Source organism: Eleutherodactylus coqui, chromosome 6 (genome assembly GCF_035609145.1).
Source record: "Eleutherodactylus coqui strain aEleCoq1 chromosome 6, aEleCoq1.hap1, whole genome shotgun sequence".
NCBI classification, from domain to species: domain Eukaryota; kingdom Metazoa; phylum Chordata; class Amphibia; order Anura; family Eleutherodactylidae; genus Eleutherodactylus; species Eleutherodactylus coqui.
This window is the reverse complement of record NC_089842.1, coordinates 223704147-223724060: the sequence shown is the minus strand read 5'-3', so window position 1 is coordinate 223724060 and position 19914 is coordinate 223704147. Positions and strand designations below refer to the sequence as shown.

Here is a 19914-nt window from a genome sequence, read left to right as displayed (position 1 = left end):
TCCATCCTGCTCCCCAGACATCACACATAGCTATACTTCATCTATCCTGTTCCCCAGACATCACACACACAGCTCCGCTGCATCCATCCTGATCCCCAGACATCACACACACAGCTCCGCTACATCCATCCTGATCCCCAGACATCACATACACAGCTCTGCTACATCCATCCTGAGCCCCACACATCACACACGTAGCTGCACTACATCCATCCTGATGCCAAGACCTCACACACAGCTCTGCTACATCCATCCTGACCCGCACAGCTCCATTCCATCAATCCTGATCCCAAAACACACACAGCTCCGCTACGTCCATCTTGATCCAAAGACATCACACACACAATTCCGCTACATCGATCCTGATCCGCACACATCACACACACAGCTCCACTACATCCATCCTGATCCCCAAACATCACACACACAGCTCCGCTACATCCATCCTGATCCCCACACATCACACACAGCTCTGCTACATCCATCCTGAAATCCACACATCACACACACAGCTCCGCTACGTCCATTCTGTACCCGAGACGTCACACACAGCTCTGCTACATGCATCCTGATCCCCAGACATCACACACAGCTCTATTCCATTCATCCTGATCCCAAGACATCACAGACTCAGCTCCGCTGCATCATTCTGATCCACAGACATCACACACACAGCTCTCCTACATCCATCCTGATCCCCAGACATCACACACACAGCTCCACTACATCCATCCTGACCCCCACAGCTGTACTCTATCCATCCTGATCCCAAGACATGACACACACAGCTCCGCTACATCCATCCTGATCCCAAGACATGACACACACAGCTCCGCTACATCCATCCTGACCCACGCACATCACACACACACAACTCTGCTACATCCATCCTGATCCCCACATCACACACAGCTCTGCTACATCCATCCTGACCTCCACAGCTTCACTCCATCAATCCTGATCCCAAGACATCACACACACAGCTCCGCTACATCCATCTTGATCCACAGACATCACACACACAACTCTGCTACATCCATCCTGACCCCCACACATCACACATACACAGCTCTACTACATCCATCCTGATCCTCACACATCACACACAGCTCCGCTACATGCCTCCTGATCCCCACACATCGCTCACACAGCTCCACTACATCCATCCTGATCCCCACACATCACACACACAGCTCCGCTACATCCATCCTGACCCTAAGACTTCACACACAGCTCTACTCACTCACTCCATCCAATCATCCAGGCCCCCCACAGCTCCAACACACACAGAACACAGCAGAGTCCTTCATTTACTGATCTCCCCATGGTCATGTTATCCCTGACTCCTCCTACACAGTGTATTACATGAGAGTGACATCACCACAGGTCCTGGAAGCTGCCGGCTCTGCAGGTCTGTCTGTCCCCTCATGACAGGGCTGCCGGGGAAGGATTAACCGGCACTAGGGGGCAGTGCAGGCTCTGTGAGGGTCTTCTGGCAGACTGGGCTGTACGGAGAAGGCCTGTATGACAGTCAGTCACACGTGGCACCGGGCAGAGTGCAGACAGGGCTGATGGCAGGTGCTGGTTCTCCTGCAGCAGCTTCAATAGTAGCTTCCCCACCCGCTGCCACAGCTGACTGGCTGAGCTGTCACCCCCTCACTGATAGCACCCGGGGCGTCCCGCACCTCCTGCACCCAGCTTGTTACGCCACTGGGGTGACGTCTCCTTCAGATGTGATGAGTGATTTCTCCTCAAAATGTGATCGGCGCCACCTTTTCTGGGTGTGATGGGTAATGACTCCTCTATGTATGACTGCGACGTCTCGTCTGTGCATGACAGTGACATCTCCTCCATGCCTCCTCTGTTTATGATGGATGATGAGTCCTGTCCTGACAGACGACACCTTCCAGGTGTGACCGCTGAATGCTCCTCAAGGTTTGTGACATGATGGTGAGGGAACAGAATGGAGGTGCAGGTGATATGAGGCGTGCCACAAGGAAAAGCAGTCTCCTGTAGAGGGGACATCCATGACACTAGGATGAGGGAGAACAGTGTGCAGCACCAAGGACATACCATAGATGACACAAGGAAGAGTGTGCTATGGATTAGGAGTGTTGACTCACTGGACCAACCAACCAGCCTGGCCTGGCTGACAGCTGACTCTTACAGTAAGAGGGACTGTTACCAGTAAATGAGAGATGAGAGTCTGACCTTTGGCTATAAAGGAAATGGAAAAACTGCTAACTGCAAGCAAGACGATCGCCCCGATAAGGACGGCCCTGCACTGGAACCTTGGGTCTGACTATCCCTGATGGGGTATCGAACGCAGAGGTTGGCAGCAGTCAGACGTACATGCAGATGCAAGAAAGGACAGGAGCAAACCATTCAACAGGAAAGGAAACTGACAGAAAACAAACATACACATGGAAAGATATTCAAGAAGCCACACAGAGAGGCTGAAGGAGACCTGCAAGACACAGAGCAGACTATACACACAGAGGTAGGCAACCTAGAATAGCTGAGTGTCAGAACCTAACACGCATCAATTTCCAGGCAAAAAGGAAGTGCCAAAACCCAGCTTAAATAGAATAGTAATGCCTATTAACCCCAGAGCTGATCTGAGAACTGGTTAACCCTCTCAGTGCTGGACGAAAACAGACATATAGGGTCCATACATTCAGGAAGAGCACAGCCATGCGTGCGTCTGCCGGAAACCGCAAGAGGGCGGCAGACATGATAGGCGGAACTTACAGATGGAAAGCAGTGTGCAGCAGAAAGGACACCCATGACATGGGGAAGAAAGAAAGCAGTGTGCAGCAGAGAGGACACATATGGCACAAGGGGAAATGGTGTGCAGCAGGAAGGACACTGGTGACACAGGGAAAAGGGAAAGCAGTATGCAGCAAAAAGGACACCCATGACACAAGGAAGAGGGAAAGCTGCATGCAGCACTGAAGACACAGGTGACACAAGGCAAAAAGGAAAGCAGTGTGCAGCAGAAAGGACACCCATGACATGGGGAAGAAGGAAAGCAGTGTGCAGCAGAGAGGACACATATGGCACAAGGAAGAGGAAAAGCAGTGTGCAGCACAGAGGACACAGATGACACAAGGAAGAGGGAAAGCAGTGTGCAGCATGGAGGACACGAATAATAATAATCAACTTCATTTGTATAGCGCCAACATATTCCGCAGCGCTTACATAGACAGGGGATACAGAAAGACAAAAGTACAAACATTACAGAACCACGGTTACATAGTAATCAATTGATGGAAACAATAGGGGTGAGGGTCCTGCTCCAACGAGCTTACATACTACAAGTAATGGGGTGATACAGAAGGTAAAGGGGCTGGAGATGTGCAGGTATGGCGGGGTGGAGAGTGAGGGATGCTATATACAGACAATGGTCAGACATTTAGCCGTGTGACGGCAGAAACAGTATGACTGCAGGAGCGGTTTATGATGGCTAGCAGGGATTGCAGTCAGTAGGTCAGGGAGCATGTTATCAGGCGGAGTACAGAGGGGTTTGTTTAGGGAATGCGGTATGCCTCCCTGCAGAGGTGCGTTTTTAGAGCACGCCTGAAGTTCTGCGAGTCCTGGATTGCTCGGGTAGCCTTTGGTAGTGCGTTCCAGAGGATCGGTGCTGCTCTGGAGAAGTCTTGGAGGCGGGAATGAGAAGTTCGAATTAAAGGGGCGCTCAGTCTGGTTTCGTTAGCAGAGCGGAGAGCCCGGGCTGGTTGATGGATTGAGATGAGGGAGGCGATGTAGGGGGGCGCTGCACTGTGGAGGGCTTTGTGGATGAAGGTAGCAAGTTTAAATTGAATTCTGTATTTAACGGGCAGCAGTGCAGTGACTGGCACAGGGCAGAGGCGTCCGGGTAGAGGCTGGACAGGAAGATGAGCCTGGCTGCCGCATTCAGGATGGATTGGAGAGGGTAGAGTCTGGTGCAGGGGAGGCCGATCAGCAACGAGTTGCAATAATCGAGCCGGGAGTGGATGAGGGCAACAGTAAGCGTTTTTAGCGTGTCCACAGTGAGAAAAGAGCGGATTCTTGCGATGTTCTTGAGGTGCAGCTGACATGTTCGAATGACACAAAGTAGAGGGAAAGCAGTGTGCAGAAAAGAGGACTCTCATGGCACAAGGTAGATGGAAAGCAGTGTGCAGCGGAGAGAACGCGGATGACACTAGGAAGAAGCATACCATATTTCAGTTAAGCACATTAAAGTTACTATGAGCCAGCTATTTGCTTAGCTGTTACAAAAAATGTGTTGCAGTGTTACATGAGAAAAGCATAAGCAGTGTGCAACACAGAGGACATCCATGACACAAGTAAAAAGGAAAGCAATCAGGAGTACATTGTCCTCCGACACACAAAAAGGAACTTATCCCTGTAAGGTAGGGAGCTGTGAGACCTGCTGACATGTGCGGACCGCGGACAGGATACAAATCCCCAACACACAGCAGAACTATAAGATCCCCGGGGACATTCGCATGTTCCACGTCTGATGTTGTACCTGACCCTGTGCAGTAAATGTCCTGTTAGGGGGGGCTTTATATTGGGGAAACAGGACAAAAACTGAGAGCGAAGATGAGATCTCATCGTCACACGATTAGAGAGGGAAAGATGGAATTACCTGTGGTGGACTATTTTTGTGGTCACGGACACAGCATAGAGCAGATGAGAGTTATCATACTGAAGGGCAACTTCAAGTCGCAGCGTCACAGAAGAATTTGAGCGTATACATTTATGGACATTTTTGATACCCTCAAGAATGGAATGAACCTCGGAGCTGGGTTCTTGCATCAGTGGAGAATATGAAAGTTCTGAAGGAGGTCAAAAATGTTATCCTCTTCCCAATCATTGTTTTTAAAAACTTCATAAAAATGTATGCATTGATTTGCAGGAATGCTGCCACCCAACAGGTGGCAATGCAGAGGTATTGTTGCATCTCCTGTATGTGTAGGTCTGAAGAAAAGATACCACACATCATAAGTATTTACGCCTCAGCTTGTCTGGTATTGTTTTAAGTGCAAATCAGTCTCAAATTTCTGTGTGTGAACTTTGTATTTAGATCACGAGGGTTGTCTTCTCTGCATTTGTAAATATATATATATTCTAGCTGATTTAGGCCGCCTGCAGACGAGCGGGTCGGATCCGGCAGCGAGAAATCTCGCCGCGCGATCCGACCCCAGAGCCTGCAGGGACGAGCGCGTACTCTCCCGCGCCTGGCGGCCCCGGCTCTTTGATGTGTCGGCTGCCGCGCAGCCGGCGCATGCGCAGACCGGAGCCGGCGGCCGGGTGAGTGCGAGCCCCGCAGAAAATTAGAACATGCCGCGGTTTGTTTGCCGCGCGAGATTTCGCGCGGCCAAACCGCGGCCGTCTGCATAGGAGTGCGTATTGTAATGCACTCCTGTGCAGACTTTCAGCGGCGGAAATCCCGCGGGAAATCCCGCGGCGGGATTTCCGCTCGTCTGCAGGCGGCCATACCCGGCTTCGCCCGAGTTAATTTGGTACTGGTGTTTATGTGGTGTTCACACGGAAAAGCTTATGAAGTCATGGTTACTTTAGAGATACCGAGGAAAAAAATATGTTCACCATTTTGCATAGTTCTCTGCGTTACCCAGGAAATACCACGGGGAGGCAACCATGCAATGTTTCCTTTATATAAAATGACATCAGGAAGTGAGAGAATTAGATTTCATACGTAAAATTTGGATGCTAATTCTTTTGCGCTTAGAATTGAACAATCAAGTTGGGACCCATTAGCTTTTCCAATTTATGACATAATCAATGTCCATTCCAAATTTCATGTTTCTATGACACCAAGAAGTGAGAGAATTAGATTCCGTACGTAAAATTTGGACGCTAGTTCTTTTGCGCTAGAATTGAATAATCGAGTTGGGACCCATTAGCTTTTCCAATTTATGACATAATCAATGCTCGTGCCAAATTTCATGTTTCTATGACACCGGAAAGTGAGAAAATTACATTCCGTACGTAAAATTTGGACGCTAATTCTTTTGCGCTTAGAATTGAATAATCGAGTTGGGACCCATTAGCTTTTCCTATTTATGACATAATCAATGCTTGTGCCAAATTTCACGGTTTTATGACGCCGGAAAGTGAGAAAAATACATTCCGTACATAAAATTTGGACGCTAATTCTTTTGCGCATAGAATTGAATAATCGAGTTGGGACCCAATTACTTTTCCTATATTGGAGATAATCTATGCCTCTGCCAAAATTCATGTTTCTACGACATCGGGAAGTTGGAGAACTTTTGGCGAGTCAGTGAGTGAGTGAGTGAGTGAGTCAGCCAGTCAGTGAGTCAGTGAGGGCTTTCAGCTTTATATATATATATATATATATATATATATATATATATATATATATATATATATATATACTGTATTAGTGTTAGGGGGTCACCAGGCCAGAGTTTTAGCTGTGCTATACATTGCTCATAATTCCCAGTGACACATAAATCCTCTTACAGAATGTCAAGACTGTCACACTCCTAGCTTTCGGTGGCGTCAGGATACAACAGTACCTATACTGCCATGGAGGGATGTCACAACCCTAGCTCCCAATTGGGTTTCAAGAAACTTTGGGCATCCGCTGTGCTGTAGTTCCGAGAAGAGGCCGTGGAGGGCTACTCCACTCCCCATCTGCCTCTGAGCAGCGGCGGCCGTGCCAGCTGCCGAAGGGAGAGGAGGCAGGGGAATGGAGTAGCCATCAGCGGCCGCATCCCGGCTCTGCCGGCGCTGTAGCCTGCCAGCCCTCTGACTCTGATCCCCGCTCCCTTGCCGCAATAGTAGCTGTGCTCACCAGCCTGGTAGCTCTAAAGGCAATCTTTAGCCCACGCTACTTATGTGCTGCGCCTCTCCATCTCGCCACCGCTGCTCATCGATCTCAGAGCTGCTCCGCTGCTCCGTTGCCAAAGCCCACTGCTCCTCCGCTGAGCGCACGCAGCACCTCCGGCGCTCAGATGGCCTCACAGTATCAATGGCTATACCATGTGCAGTGGTCCGCCGTTGCCAGACAGTTGTGCTCCTCTCAGCGGCCTCCGTCCCGCAGTGTGCAGCACATACATGGAGACACAAGCTCTGTGCGGACAGCCAATCACACGCTGTGGGCGTCACCAACATGTCATGGCACCTGTATTATGTCACCACCCCTAACTTCCGGTGGCGACATAATACAACAGTACCAGCAGCACTGAAGACACAAGTGATACTCAGCACAGAGTACACCAATGACACAAGGAGGATAAACAGCAATATGCAGCCGAGAGGAGACCCATGACACAAGGAAGAGAAAAAGCAGTGTGCAGCAGTGAGGACACCCGTGACACATGGGAGAAGGAAAGCAGTGTGCTGCACACAGGACATAGATGACACAAGGAAGAGGGAAAGCAGAGTGCAGCAAAGAGTACACATGACACAGGGAAAGCAGTATACAGTAGAAAGGACACAGATGACACAGGGAAGGAGGAAAGGAGTGTGCAGCACAGAGGACGAGGATGACAAAAGTGAGAAGGAAAGCAGTGTGCAGCACAGAGGACAGGGATGACAAAAGTAAGAGCGAAAGCAGTGTGTAGCAGAGAGGACACAGATGACACAGGGAAGAGGGAAAGCAGTGTTTAGCACAGAGGACAGGGATGACAGAAGTAAGAGGGAAAGCAGTGTGCAGCACAGATGACACAAGGAAAAAGACAAGCAGTGTGCAGCACAGAGGACACATGATACAACAGAAAGCAGTGTGCAGTAGAGAGGACACCGATGACACAGGGAAGAGGGAAAGCAGTGTGCAGCACAGAGGACAGGGATGACAGAAGTGAGAGGGAAAGCAGTGTACAGCCGAGAGGACACAGATAACACAAGGAAGAGGGACAGCAGTGTGCAGCACAGAGGACACATGATACAAGGGAAAGCAGTGTACAGTAGAGAGGACACCTATGACACTGGGAAGTGGTAAAGCAGTGTGCAGCAGAGAGGACAGGGATGAAAGGGAGGAGGAAAAAGCAGTGTGCAGCAGAGAGGACAGGGATGACAGAAGTAAGGGAGAAAGCAGTGTGCAGCAGAGAGGACACAGATGACAGGGAAGAAGGGAAAGCAGTGTGCAGCACAGAGGACACAGATAACACAGGAAGGAGGGAAAGCAGTGTGCAGCAGAGAGGACAGGGATGACAGAAGTAAGAGGGAAAGCAGTGTACAGCAGAGAGGACACAGATTACTGGGAAGAGGAAAATCAGTGTGCAGCAGAAAGGACACATTTTACACAGGGAAGAGAAAAAGCAGTGCGCAGCAGAGAGGACACAGATGAAACAGGGAAGAGGGAAAGCAGTGTCTAGCAGAGGCGACAGGGATGACAGAAGGGAAAGCAGTGTGCAGCACAGAGGACAGGGATGACAGAAGTAATAGGAAAGCAGTGGGTAGCAGAGAGGACACAGATGACACAGGGAAGAGTGAAAGCAGTGTGCAGCAGAGAGGACAGGGATGACAGAAGGAAGATAAACAGCAGTGTGCAGCCGAGAGGAGACCCATGACACAAGAGAGAAAGTAGTGTTCAGCAGAAAGGATAAGGATGACAGAAGTGAGAGGGAAAGCAGTGTGCAGCACAGAGGACAGGGATGGCAGAAGTAAGAGAGAAAGCAGTGTGCAGCACAGAGGACAGGGATGACAGAAGTAAGATGGAAAGCAGTGTGCAGCAGAGCGGACAGAGATGACAGAAGAGGGAAAGCAGTGTGCAGCACAGAGGACAGGGATGGCAGAAGTAAGAGAGAAAGCAGTGTGCAGCACAGAGGACAGGGATGACAGAAGTAAGATGGAAAGCAGTGTGCAGCAGAGCGGACAGAGATGACAGAAGAGGGAAAGCAGTGTGCAGCACAGAGGACAGGGATGGCAGAAGTAAGAGAGAAAGCAGTGTGCAGCACAGAGGACAGGGATGACAGAAGTAAGATGGAAAGCAGTGTGCAGCAGAGCGGACAAGGATGACAGAAGAGGGAAAGCAGTGTGCAGCACAGAGGACAGGGATGGCAGAAGTAAGAGAGAAAGCAGTGTGCAGCACAGAGGACAGGGATGACAGAAGTAAGATGGAAAGCAGTGTGCAGCAGAGCGGACAGAGATGACAGAAGAGGGAAAGCAGTGTGCAGCACAGAGGACAGGGATGACAAAAGTAAGAGGTAAAGCAGTGTGCAGCACAGAGGACAGGGATGGCAGAAGTAAGAGAGAAAGCAGTGTGCAGCACAGAGGACAGGGATGACAGAAGTAAGATGGAAAGCAGTGTGCAGAAGAGCGGACAGAGATGACAGAAGAGGGAAAGCATTCTGCAGCACAGAGGACAGGGATGACAAAAGTAAGAGGTAAAGCAGTGTGCAGCACAGAGGACAGGGATGAGAGAAGTGAGAGGGAAAGCAGTGTGCAGCACAGAGGACGGGGATGAGAGAAGTGAGAGGGAAAGCAGTGTGCAGCACAGAGGACAGGGATGACAGAAGCGAGAGGTACAGCGGTGTGCAGCACAGAGGACAAGGATGACAGAAGTAAGAGGTAAAGCAGTGTGCAGCACAGAGGACAGGGATGACAGAAGTAAGAGGTACAGCAGTGTGCAGCACAGAGGACAGGGATGACAGAAGTAAGAGGTAAAGCAGTGTGCAGCAGAGAGGACACATGACACAAGGAAGAGGGAAAGCAGCGTTTAGCACAGAGGACAGGGATGGCAGATGTGAGAGGTACAGCAGTGTGCAGCAGAGAGGACATGGATAATAGAAGTGAGAGGCAAAGCAGTGTGCAGCAAAGAAGACAGGGATGACAGAAGTAAGAGGTAAAGCAGTGTGCAGCAGAGAGGACAGAGATGACACAAGGAAGAGGGAAAGCAGTGTGCAGCAAGGAGGACAGGGATGGAATATACCAGTATACTGTTTAGAATGTAAAGCATCTGTGGCATTGGAGGCCTCCCTGCTGCACACTGCTTCTCCTCTTTTTCATATGAGGGGGCCTAGGTTACATAAAGGGTGTGTACAGGACTGTTGTGTCGGGGGTCACCGGGCAGGCGGGTTGAGGGGTCACGTGAGGTGCTGATGCCCGGGCAGCAGTGGGTTAAGCGGCGGAATGCGGGGCGGCGGTCGGGGGCGGGTCCGGGCAGACAGGAGCCGCTGTGTCCGGTGCTCTGCGCTCCCAACTGCGCTCCGATGTCGCCGCTGTCGCTGACCGTCCTGCTCCTCCTCTACCTCAGCGGCGCCGCCGCCCGCCAGGAGCTGCAGGGTGAGAGTAGGAGACCGCCCGATATACCGGGGCTGTAGGGGAGCTGCATGTATATATATATATATACCGGGGCTGTAGGGGAGCTGCATGTATATATATATATACCGGGGCTGTAGGGGAGCTGCATGTATATATATATATACCGGGGCTGTAGGGGAGCTGCATGTATATATATATACATACGGGGCTGCATGAGTATATATATTGGGGCTGCATATATATATATATACATACACACACACGGTTGTACGGGTGCATGTATCTATATATTGGGCTGTACTGGGGCTGCATATGTGTGTATATATATATTTATGTACCGGGCTGTACGGTGCTGCTTGTACATATATGTATATATTGCCTGTTTCCCTGAAAATATGACAGGGTCCTATAATAATTTTTGCTCCAAAAGATTTGACTTTTTTACATGTATTGCTGCCTAGATACTATTCAAACCCTTTTTGAGTAACTGTATCTAGGGCTTATTTTTGGAGTAGGGCTTATAGTTTAAGCAGCCCTAAAAATCCTGAAAAATCATTCTGCATATGAAAATTCCTGATTTTTTTTTTTTGCTAGGGCCTATTTTTGGAATAGGTTTTATTTTCAGGGAAACAGGGTGTATATATATATATATATATATATATATATACACATATATATATATATATATATATATATATATATATATATATATATATATATATATATATATATATATACACACACACCCTGTACGGGGGCTGTTTCTAGGTGGGGACCCCTAGTGCCTCTCCTTCTTCATGGACCACTATGTAGACTTGAGCCCCTAGTGCCTCTCCTTCTCCAAAGGCCTCCTCTTAGGCTGGGACCCCTGGTGCTCTACTTCTCCACATACCTCCTTTTAGGCATGGACCCCTAGTGCCTCTCCGTCTTCATGGACCTCTATGTAGGCGGGGACCCCTAGTGCCTCTCTTTTTTATGTACCTCTATGTAGGTGGGAACCCCAAGTGCTTCTCTTTCTTCATGGACCACTATGTAGACATGGACCCCTAGTGCCTCTCCTTCTTCACAGACCATTTCTTAGGCAGGGACCCCTAGTGCTTCTTCTTCTTTATGGACCTTCTCTTAGCCGGGCACCCCTCGGGTCTCTCCTTCTTCATGGACCTCCTCTTAAGCAGGGACCCTTAGTGCCTCTCCTTTTCCACTGACCTCCGTGTAGGCAGGGACCCCGAGTGCCACTCCTGCATGTAGGTAGGGACCCATAGTGCCTCTCCTTCTCCACCGACCTCTATATAGGTATGGACCGCCAGTGCCTCTCCTTCATTGACCTCTATGTGGGTAGGGACCCCTAGTGCCTCTCCTTCTCCATTTATCTCCGTATAGGTGGGGACCCCTAGTGCTTCTTCTTCTCCACTGACCTCTATGTAGGTGTGGACCCCTAGTGCCTTTCCTTCTCCATTGACCTCTGTATAGGTGGAGACCCCTAGTGCCTCTCCCTCTCCACTGAACTCCATATAGGTGGGGACCCCTAGTGCCTCTCCTCCATTGACCTCTATGTGGGTAGGGACCCCTAGTGCCTCTCCTTTTCCATTGATCTGCGTATAGGTGGGGACCCCTAGTGCTTCTTCTTCTCCACTGACCTCTGTGTAGGTGTGGACCCCTAGTGCCTTTCCTTCTCCATTGACCTCTGTATAGGGGGAGACCCCTAGTGCCTCTCCCTCTCCACTGACCTCCATATAAGTGGGGACCCCTAGTGCCTTTGCTTCTTCATGGACCTCTATATAGGTGGGGACCCCTGGAGCCTCTCCTCCAGTAACCTCCATATAGACAGGGACCACTAGTGCCTCTCCTTCTTCATGGACCTCTATGTAGGGAGTTAGACCTTCTTATGTCCAGATCCCTCATTCCTTGGATATGTTCCTGCTCTGCACAGCGCTATGGAGTTAAACCCCTTTGTCTTCCATACTTTTAATGTTATGATTTGACTATTTGGGGGGGGTGGGGGAAGCTCTGACAACGTCTTGTTGACCTGGTGCTCTGACAACCTCTGTTATTTCCTCCACAGTGGTGGACCTTATGACAGTCAGTGAGTCTCGTCACATGAGCAGTGCAGTGGAGAAGGTCCGCTCGGAGATGCTGACTGTCAATGACATTTATTTCCTGGCGACGCTCCGTCTTCCTGCCAAAGCTGGCGGGGTTCTTTTTGGCTTCTACTCCAAGAAAGATAACACCAAGTGGCTGGAGGCATCCATAGTGGGGAAGGTCAACAAAGGTAAAATGAGCAGGTGGAACGAGACATGAGCCAGGCGTCTGTGTAGGGGGGACGAGACTCTATCTGGGTGTCTGTGGGGCGGGGACGAGACATTATCTGGGTGTCTGTGGGACTGGGACGAGACACTATTCGGGTGTCTGTGTGGGGGGGGACGAGATACTATCTGGGTGTCTGTGGGGTGGGGATGAGACATTATCTGGGTGTCTGTGGGGCGAGGACAAGACATCTGGGTGTCTGTGGGGCGGGTACGAGACATTATCTGGGTGTCTGTGGGGTGGGGACGAGACATTATCTGGGTGTCTGTGTGGGGGGGGGACGAGATACTATCTGGGCGTCTGTGTAGGGGGGACGAGACTCTATCTGGGCGTCTGTGGGGCGGGGACGAGACATTATCTGGGTGTCTGTGGGACTGGGACGAGACACTATTCGGGTGTCTGTGTGGGGGGGGACGAGATACTATCTGGGTGTCTGTGGGGTGGGGATGAGACATTATCTGGGTGTCTGTGGGGCGAGGACGAGACATTATCTGGGTGTCTGTGGGGCGGGGACGAGACATTATCTGGGTGTCTGTGGGGTGGGGACGAGACATTATCTGGGTGTCTGTGTGGGGGGGGGACGAGATACTATCTGGGTGTCTGTGTAGGGGGGACGAGACTCTATCTGGGCGTCTGTGGGGCGGGGACGAGACATTATCTGGGTGTCTGTGGGACTGGGACGAGACACTATTCGGGTGTCTGTGTGGGGGGGGACGAGATACTATCTGGGTGTCTGTGGGGTGGGGATGAGACATTATCTGGGTGTCTGTGGGGCGAGGACGAGACATTATCTGGGTGTCTGTGGGGCGGGGACGAGACATTATCTGGGTGTCTGTGGGGTGGGGACGAGACATTATCTGGGTGTCTGTGGGGTGGGGACGAGACATTATCTGCGTGTCTGTGGGGCGGGGACGAGACATTATCTGGGTGTCTGTGTGGGGTTGGGACGAGACATCTGGGTGTCTGTGGGGCGGGGATTAGACATTATCTGGGTGTCTGTGTGGGGTGGGGACGAGACATTATCTGGGTGTCTGTGGGGTGGGGACGAGACATTATCTGGGTGTCTGTGGGGCGGGGACGAGACATTATCTGGGTGTCTGTGTGGGGCGAGGACGAGACATTATCTGGGTGTCTGTGGGGCGGGGACGAGACATTATCTGGGTGTCTGTGTGGGGTAGGGACGAGACATTATCTGGGTGTCTGTGGGTCGGGGACGAGACATTATCTGGGTGTCTGTGGGGTGGGGACGAGACACTATTCGGGTGTCTGTGTGGGGGGGGACGAGATACTATCTGGGTGTCTGTGGGGTGGGGATGAGACATTATCTGGGTGTCTGTGGGGCGAGGACAAGACATCTGGGTGTCTGTGGGGCGGGTACGAGACATTATCTGGGTGTCTGTGGGGTGGGGACGAGACATTATCTGGGTGTCTGTGTGGGGGGGGGACGAGATACTATCTGGGCGTCTGTGTAGGGGGGACGAGACTCTATCTGGGCGTCTGTGGGGCGGGGACGAGACATTATCTGGGTGTCTGTGGGACTGGGACGAGACACTATTCGGGTGTCTGTGTGGGGGGGGACGAGATACTATCTGGGTGTCTGTGGGGTGGGGATGAGACATTATCTGGGTGTCTGTGGGGCGAGGACGAGACATTATCTGGGTGTCTGTGGGGCGGGGACGAGACATTATCTGGGTGTCTGTGGGGTGGGGACGAGACATTATCTGGGTGTCTGTGTGGGGGGGGGACGAGATACTATCTGGGTGTCTGTGTAGGGGGGACGAGACTCTATCTGGGCGTCTGTGGGGCGGGGACGAGACATTATCTGGGTGTCTGTGGGACTGGGACGAGACACTATTCGGGTGTCTGTGTGGGGGGGGACGAGATACTATCTGGGTGTCTGTGGGGTGGGGATGAGACATTATCTGGGTGTCTGTGGGGCGAGGACGAGACATTATCTGGGTGTCTGTGGGGCGGGGACGAGACATTATCTGGGTGTCTGTGGGGTGGGGACGAGACATTATCTGGGTGTCTGTGGGGTGGGGACGAGACATTATCTGCGTGTCTGTGGGGCGGGGACGAGACATTATCTGGGTGTCTGTGTGGGGTTGGGACGAGACATCTGGGTGTCTGTGGGGCGGGGATTAGACATTATCTGGGTGTCTGTGTGGGGTGGGGACGAGACATTATCTGGGTGTCTGTGGGGTGGGGACGAGACATTATCTGGGTGTCTGTGGGGCGGGGACGAGACATTATCTGGGTGTCTGTGTGGGGCGAGGACGAGACATTATCTGGGTGTCTGTGGGGCGGGGACGAGACATTATCTGGGTGTCTGTGTGGGGTAGGGACGAGACATTATCTGGGTGTCTGTGGGTCGGGGACGAGACATTATCTGGGTGTCTGTGGGGTGGGGACGAGACATTATCTGGGTGTCTGTGTGGGGCGGGGACGAGACATTATCTGGGTGTCAGTAGGGGGGGACGAGACATCATCTGGGTGTCTGTGTGTTGGGGGGGATGAGACATTATCTGGGTGTCTGTGGGGTGCGGACGAGACATTATCTGGGTGTCTGTGTGGGGCGGGGATGAGACATTATCTGGGTGTCTGTGGGGCGGGGACGAGACATTATCTGGGTGTCTGTGGGGTGGGGACGAGACATTATCTGGGTGTCTGTGGGGCGGGGACGAGACATTATCTGGGTGTCTGTGGGGTGGGGACGAGACATTATCTGGGTGTCTGTGTGGTGCGGAGACGAGACATTATCTGGGTGTCAGTAGGGGGGGACGAGACATCATCTGGGTGTCTGTGTGTTGGGGGGGGACGAGACATTATCTGGGTGTTTGTGGGGTGCGGACGAGACATTATCTGGGTGTCTGTGGGGCGGGGATGAGACATTATCTGGGTGTCTGTGGGGCGGGGATGAGGCATTATCTGGGTGTCTGTGGGGTGCGGACGAGACATTATCTGGGTGTCTGTGGGGCGGGGATGAGACATTATCTGGGTGTCTGTGGGGCGGGGATGAGACATTATCTGGGTGTCTGTGTGGGGCGGGGATGAGACATTATCTGGGTGTCTGTGGGGCGGGGATGAGGCATTATCTGGGTGTCTGTGTGTGGGGGGGACGAGACATTATCTGGGTGTCTGTGGGGCGGGGATGAGACATTATCTGGGTGTCTGTGGGGCGGGGATGAAGCATTATCTGGGTGTCTGTGTGGGACGGGGACGAGACATTATCTGGGTGTCTGTGTGGGGCGGGGACGAGACATTATCTGGGTGTCAGTAGGGGGGGACGAGACATTATCTGGGTGTCTGTGTGGGGTGGGGACGAGACATTATCTGGGTGTCTGTGGGGCTGGGACAAGACATTATCTGGGTGTCTGTGGGGCGGGGACGAGACATTATCTGGGTGTCTGTGGGGTGGGGACGAGACATTATCTGGGTGTCTGTGTGGGGCGGGGACGAGACATTATCTGGGTGTCAGTAGGGGGGGACGAGACATCATCTGGGTGTCTGTGTGTTGGGGGGGATGAGACATTATCTGGGTGTCTGTGGGGTGCGGACGAGACATTATCTGGGTGTCTGTGTGGGGCGGGGATGAGACATTATCTGGGTGTCTGTGGGGCGGGGACGAGACATTATCTGGGTGTCTGTGGGGTGGGGACGAGACATTATCTGGGTGTCTGTGGGGCGGAGACGAGACATTATCTGGGTGTCTGTGGGGTGGGGACGAGACATTATCTGGGTGTCTGTGTGGGGCGGGGACGAGACATTATCTGGGTGTCAGTAGGGGGGGACGAGACATCATCTGGGTGTCTGTGTGTTGGGGGGGACGAGACATTATCTGGGTGTTTGTGGGGTGCGGACGAGACATTATCTGGGTGTCTGTGGGGTGGGGATGAGACATTATCTGGGTGTCTGTGGGGTGGGGATGAGGCATTATCTGGGTGTCTGTGGGGTGCGGACGAGACATTATCTGGGTGTCTGTGGGGCGGGGATGAGACATTATCTGGGTGTCTGTGGGGCGGGGATGAGACATTATCTGGGTGTCTGTGTGGGGCGGGGATGAGACATCATCTGGGTGTCTGTGGGGCGGGGATGAGGCATTATCTGGGTGTCTGTGTGTGGGGGGGACGAGACATTATCTAGGGTGTCTGTGGGGCGGGGATGAGACATTATCTGGGTGTCTGTGGGGCGGGGATGAAGCATTATCTGGGTGTCTGTGGGGGACGGGGACGAGACATTATCTGGGTGTCAGTAGGGGGGGACGAGACATTATCTGGGTGTCTGTGTGGGGCGGGGACGAGACATTATCTGGGTGTCAGTAGGGGGGGACGAGACATTATCTGGGTGTCTGTGTGTTGGGGGGGATGAGACATTATCTGGGTGTCAGTAGGGGGGGACGAGACATTATCTGGGTGTCTGTGTGGGGCGGGGACGAGACATTATCTGGGTGTCTGTGTGGGGCGGGGATGAGACATTATCTGGGTGTCTGTGTGGGGCGGGGATGAGACATTATCTGGGTGTCAGTAGAGGGGGATGAGACATTATCTGGGTGTCAGTAGAGGGGGACGAGACATTATCTGGGTGTCAGTAGAGGGGGACGAGACATCTGGGTGTCTGTGGGGCGGGGATGAGACATTATCTGGGTGTTTGTGGGGCGGGCACAGGTCTTGAGCCGCTGTCTTCTTGCAGTCCTAGTGCGCTACATGCGGGAAGACTCCAAGCTGCACTTGGTGAGCTTACAGAATGCCAACCTGTCCGACGGGAGCCCCCACAGTGTGATCCTGCGGCTTAGCGGTCTGCGGGGTGACACTCTGACCCTGGAGCTCTATGTGGACTGCAAGCAAGTGGACACCAGCCAGGGGCTCCCCGAAATGATGATCATCCCACAGTCTGAGGTGGAAGCGGGCGAGATCCGCTCCGGGCACAAGGCGTACCAGCGAATGCAGGTATAGAGGGGGAAGGGCAGGGGGGCCTGTATTATGAGCGCTGTAGCTTTCTAATACACTATATGAGCTCCTTACTATCTCAGCTTGCTGTCAGGGAATTGGTGTATTCCAGCCTTTTACAACTGTTGACCTGTCCTGCGGCTCCGCCACTCGGGATCCCAGTCTATCAGCTGATTGCCTGGCCTGCTGTCCGCTGTCAGTGGTCACAGCAGGAAGTGTAGTAGAAGAGCGGCGCACCCACTTCCTGTTCTGACCACCGGCAAGGAGTTACCATGGCAGCTGGAAGCCTAACAAAGGCCTCCATGTCTGCCGTGTGACTTAGCCTGTTAGGCCCTGCCTCCGGCAGAGTCTGATTGGCTGCTGAGGCATAGTAGAAGGCGCTACATAAGTCATGAAGATGCGATTTGTGCAATCACTGGGATAATACACTCCAAGTCCACGAGGGATGAAGAATATATCATTTATCTGTGTATCACTATCAGTGTGACGGCCGCCTTTCCCATGTAATGACTCCTTTTTGAAAAGGATTGCAAGTTGTAAACGGGTATCCACTTTAAATTGGGGGAGAGGGACCCCCATATCCGTGTATTCATAAAGAGATGGATATGAGCCTCCCTGACGATATTAGGTATTGGTGACTGTGGTGCCTAATTTGATGTCACCAATATGACCCGGCGTCCTTTTGATGGTTAATCTATATGGTGAAAGGAACAGCAGAAATCCTTAAAACTAGAATTTTAGGGATTTGCATTAGTCATATTTCAGAATCGCATAGGATCATTCACGAAGTGAGAGAATATATGCCTAAGGCCGCCTGCACACGGGATTATCCGCGGGATTTCCGCCACTGAAAGCCTGCATAGGAGTGCATTACAATACGCACTCCTATGCAGACGGCCGCGGTTTGGCCGCGCGAAATGTCGCGCGGCAAACAAACCGCGGCATGTCCTATTTCTGTGCGGGGCTCGCAGAGCCTCGCACAGAAACGTCACTCACCCGGCCGCCGGCTCCGGTCTGCGCATGCACCGGCTGCCCGTCAGCCGGCACATGAAAGAGCCGGGGCCGCCAGGCGCGGGTGAGTACGCGCTCGTCCCTGCAGGCTCTCGGGTCGGGTCCCGCGGCGAGAATTCTCGCCGCCGGATCCGACCCGCTCGTCTGCAGGCGGCCATACTGTATGTCTTTTGTGTATACGCCATTTTAATAAATAAACGTTAAGTTTTGGGTCTTCTCAGTGATCTCTTATTCTGGGGGTCGGCACGTTTACTACGATTCCAAATTTCCTGGGTGGGGGTCCGGTCTCATTTCCCTCCTCTTACCTGAGGGTTAGGGTCCGGCTTAGCGTCCTTCCTCTTACCTGGGTGGGGGTCCGGTCTTATTTCCCTCCTCTTACCTGTGGGTTAGGGTCCGGCTTAGCGTCCTTCCTCTTACCTGGGTGGGGGTCCGGTCTTATTTCCCTCCTCTTACCTGTGGGTTAGGGTCCTTCTTAGCGTCCTTCCTCTTACCTGGGTGGGGGTCCGGTCTCATTTTCCTCCTCTTACCTGGGGGTTAGGGTCCGGCTTAGCGTCCTTCCTCTTACCTGGGAGGGGGTCTTGTCTCATTTCCCTCCTCTTACCTGTGGGTTAGGGTCCTTCTTAGCGTCCTTCCTCTTACCTGGGTGGGGGTCTGGTCTCATTTCCCTCCTGTTACCTGTGGGTTAGGATCCGGCTTAGCGTCCTTCCTCTTACCTGGGTGGGGGTCTGGTCTCATTTCCCTCCTCTTACCTGTGGGTTAGGGTCCGGCTTAGCGTCCTTACTCTTACCTCAGTGGGGGTCCGGTCTCATTTCCCTCCTCTTACCTGTGGGTTAGGGTCCGGCTTAGCATCCTTCCTCTTACCTGGGTGGGGGTCCGGTCTCATTTCCCTCCTCTTACCTGTGGGTTAGGGTCCAGCTTAGCGTCCTTCCTCTTACCTGGGTGGGGGTCCGGTCTCATTTCCCTCCTCTTACCTGTGGGTTAGGGTCCGGCTTAGCGTCCTTCCTCTTACCTGGGTGGGGGTCTGGTCTTATTTCCCTCCTCTTACCTGTGGGTTAGGGTCTGGCTTAGCGTCCTTCCTCTTACCTGGGTGGGGGTCCGGTCTCATTTTCCTCCTCTTACCTGGGGGTTAGCGTCTGGCTTAGCGTCCTTCCTCTTACCTGGGTGGGGGTCCGGTCTCATTTTCCTCCTCTTACCTGGGGGTTAGCGTCCGGCTTAGTGTCCTTCCTCTTACCTGGGTGGGGGTCCGGTCTCATTTTCCTCCTCTTACCTGTGGGTTAGGGTCCTTCTTAGCGTCCTTCCCCTTACCTGGGTGGGGGTCTGGTCTCATTTCCCTCCTCTTACCTGTGGGTTAGGGTCCGGCTTAGCGTCCTTACTCTTACCTCGGTGGGGGTCCGGTCTCATTTCCCTCCTC

At 52.5% G+C, this 19914-nt stretch overlaps 1 protein-coding gene across 1 annotated transcript in view; it reads left to right on the top strand.

Annotated features, from left to right (window-relative positions):
- Nucleotides 1–10128: 10128 nt before the first annotated feature.
- Nucleotides 10129–19914, top strand: part of THBS3 (thrombospondin 3) — a 30838-nt gene continuing 21052 nt past the window's right edge. The window contains exons 1-3 of the mRNA XM_066608946.1: nt 10129–10263; nt 12305–12511; nt 17236–17492. Of these exons, the coding sequence (XP_066465043.1) occupies nt 10191–10263; nt 12305–12511; nt 17236–17492 (537 nt within the window). The 5' untranslated portion in view covers nt 10129–10190. The remainder of the gene's footprint in view (nt 10264–12304; nt 12512–17235; nt 17493–19914) is intronic.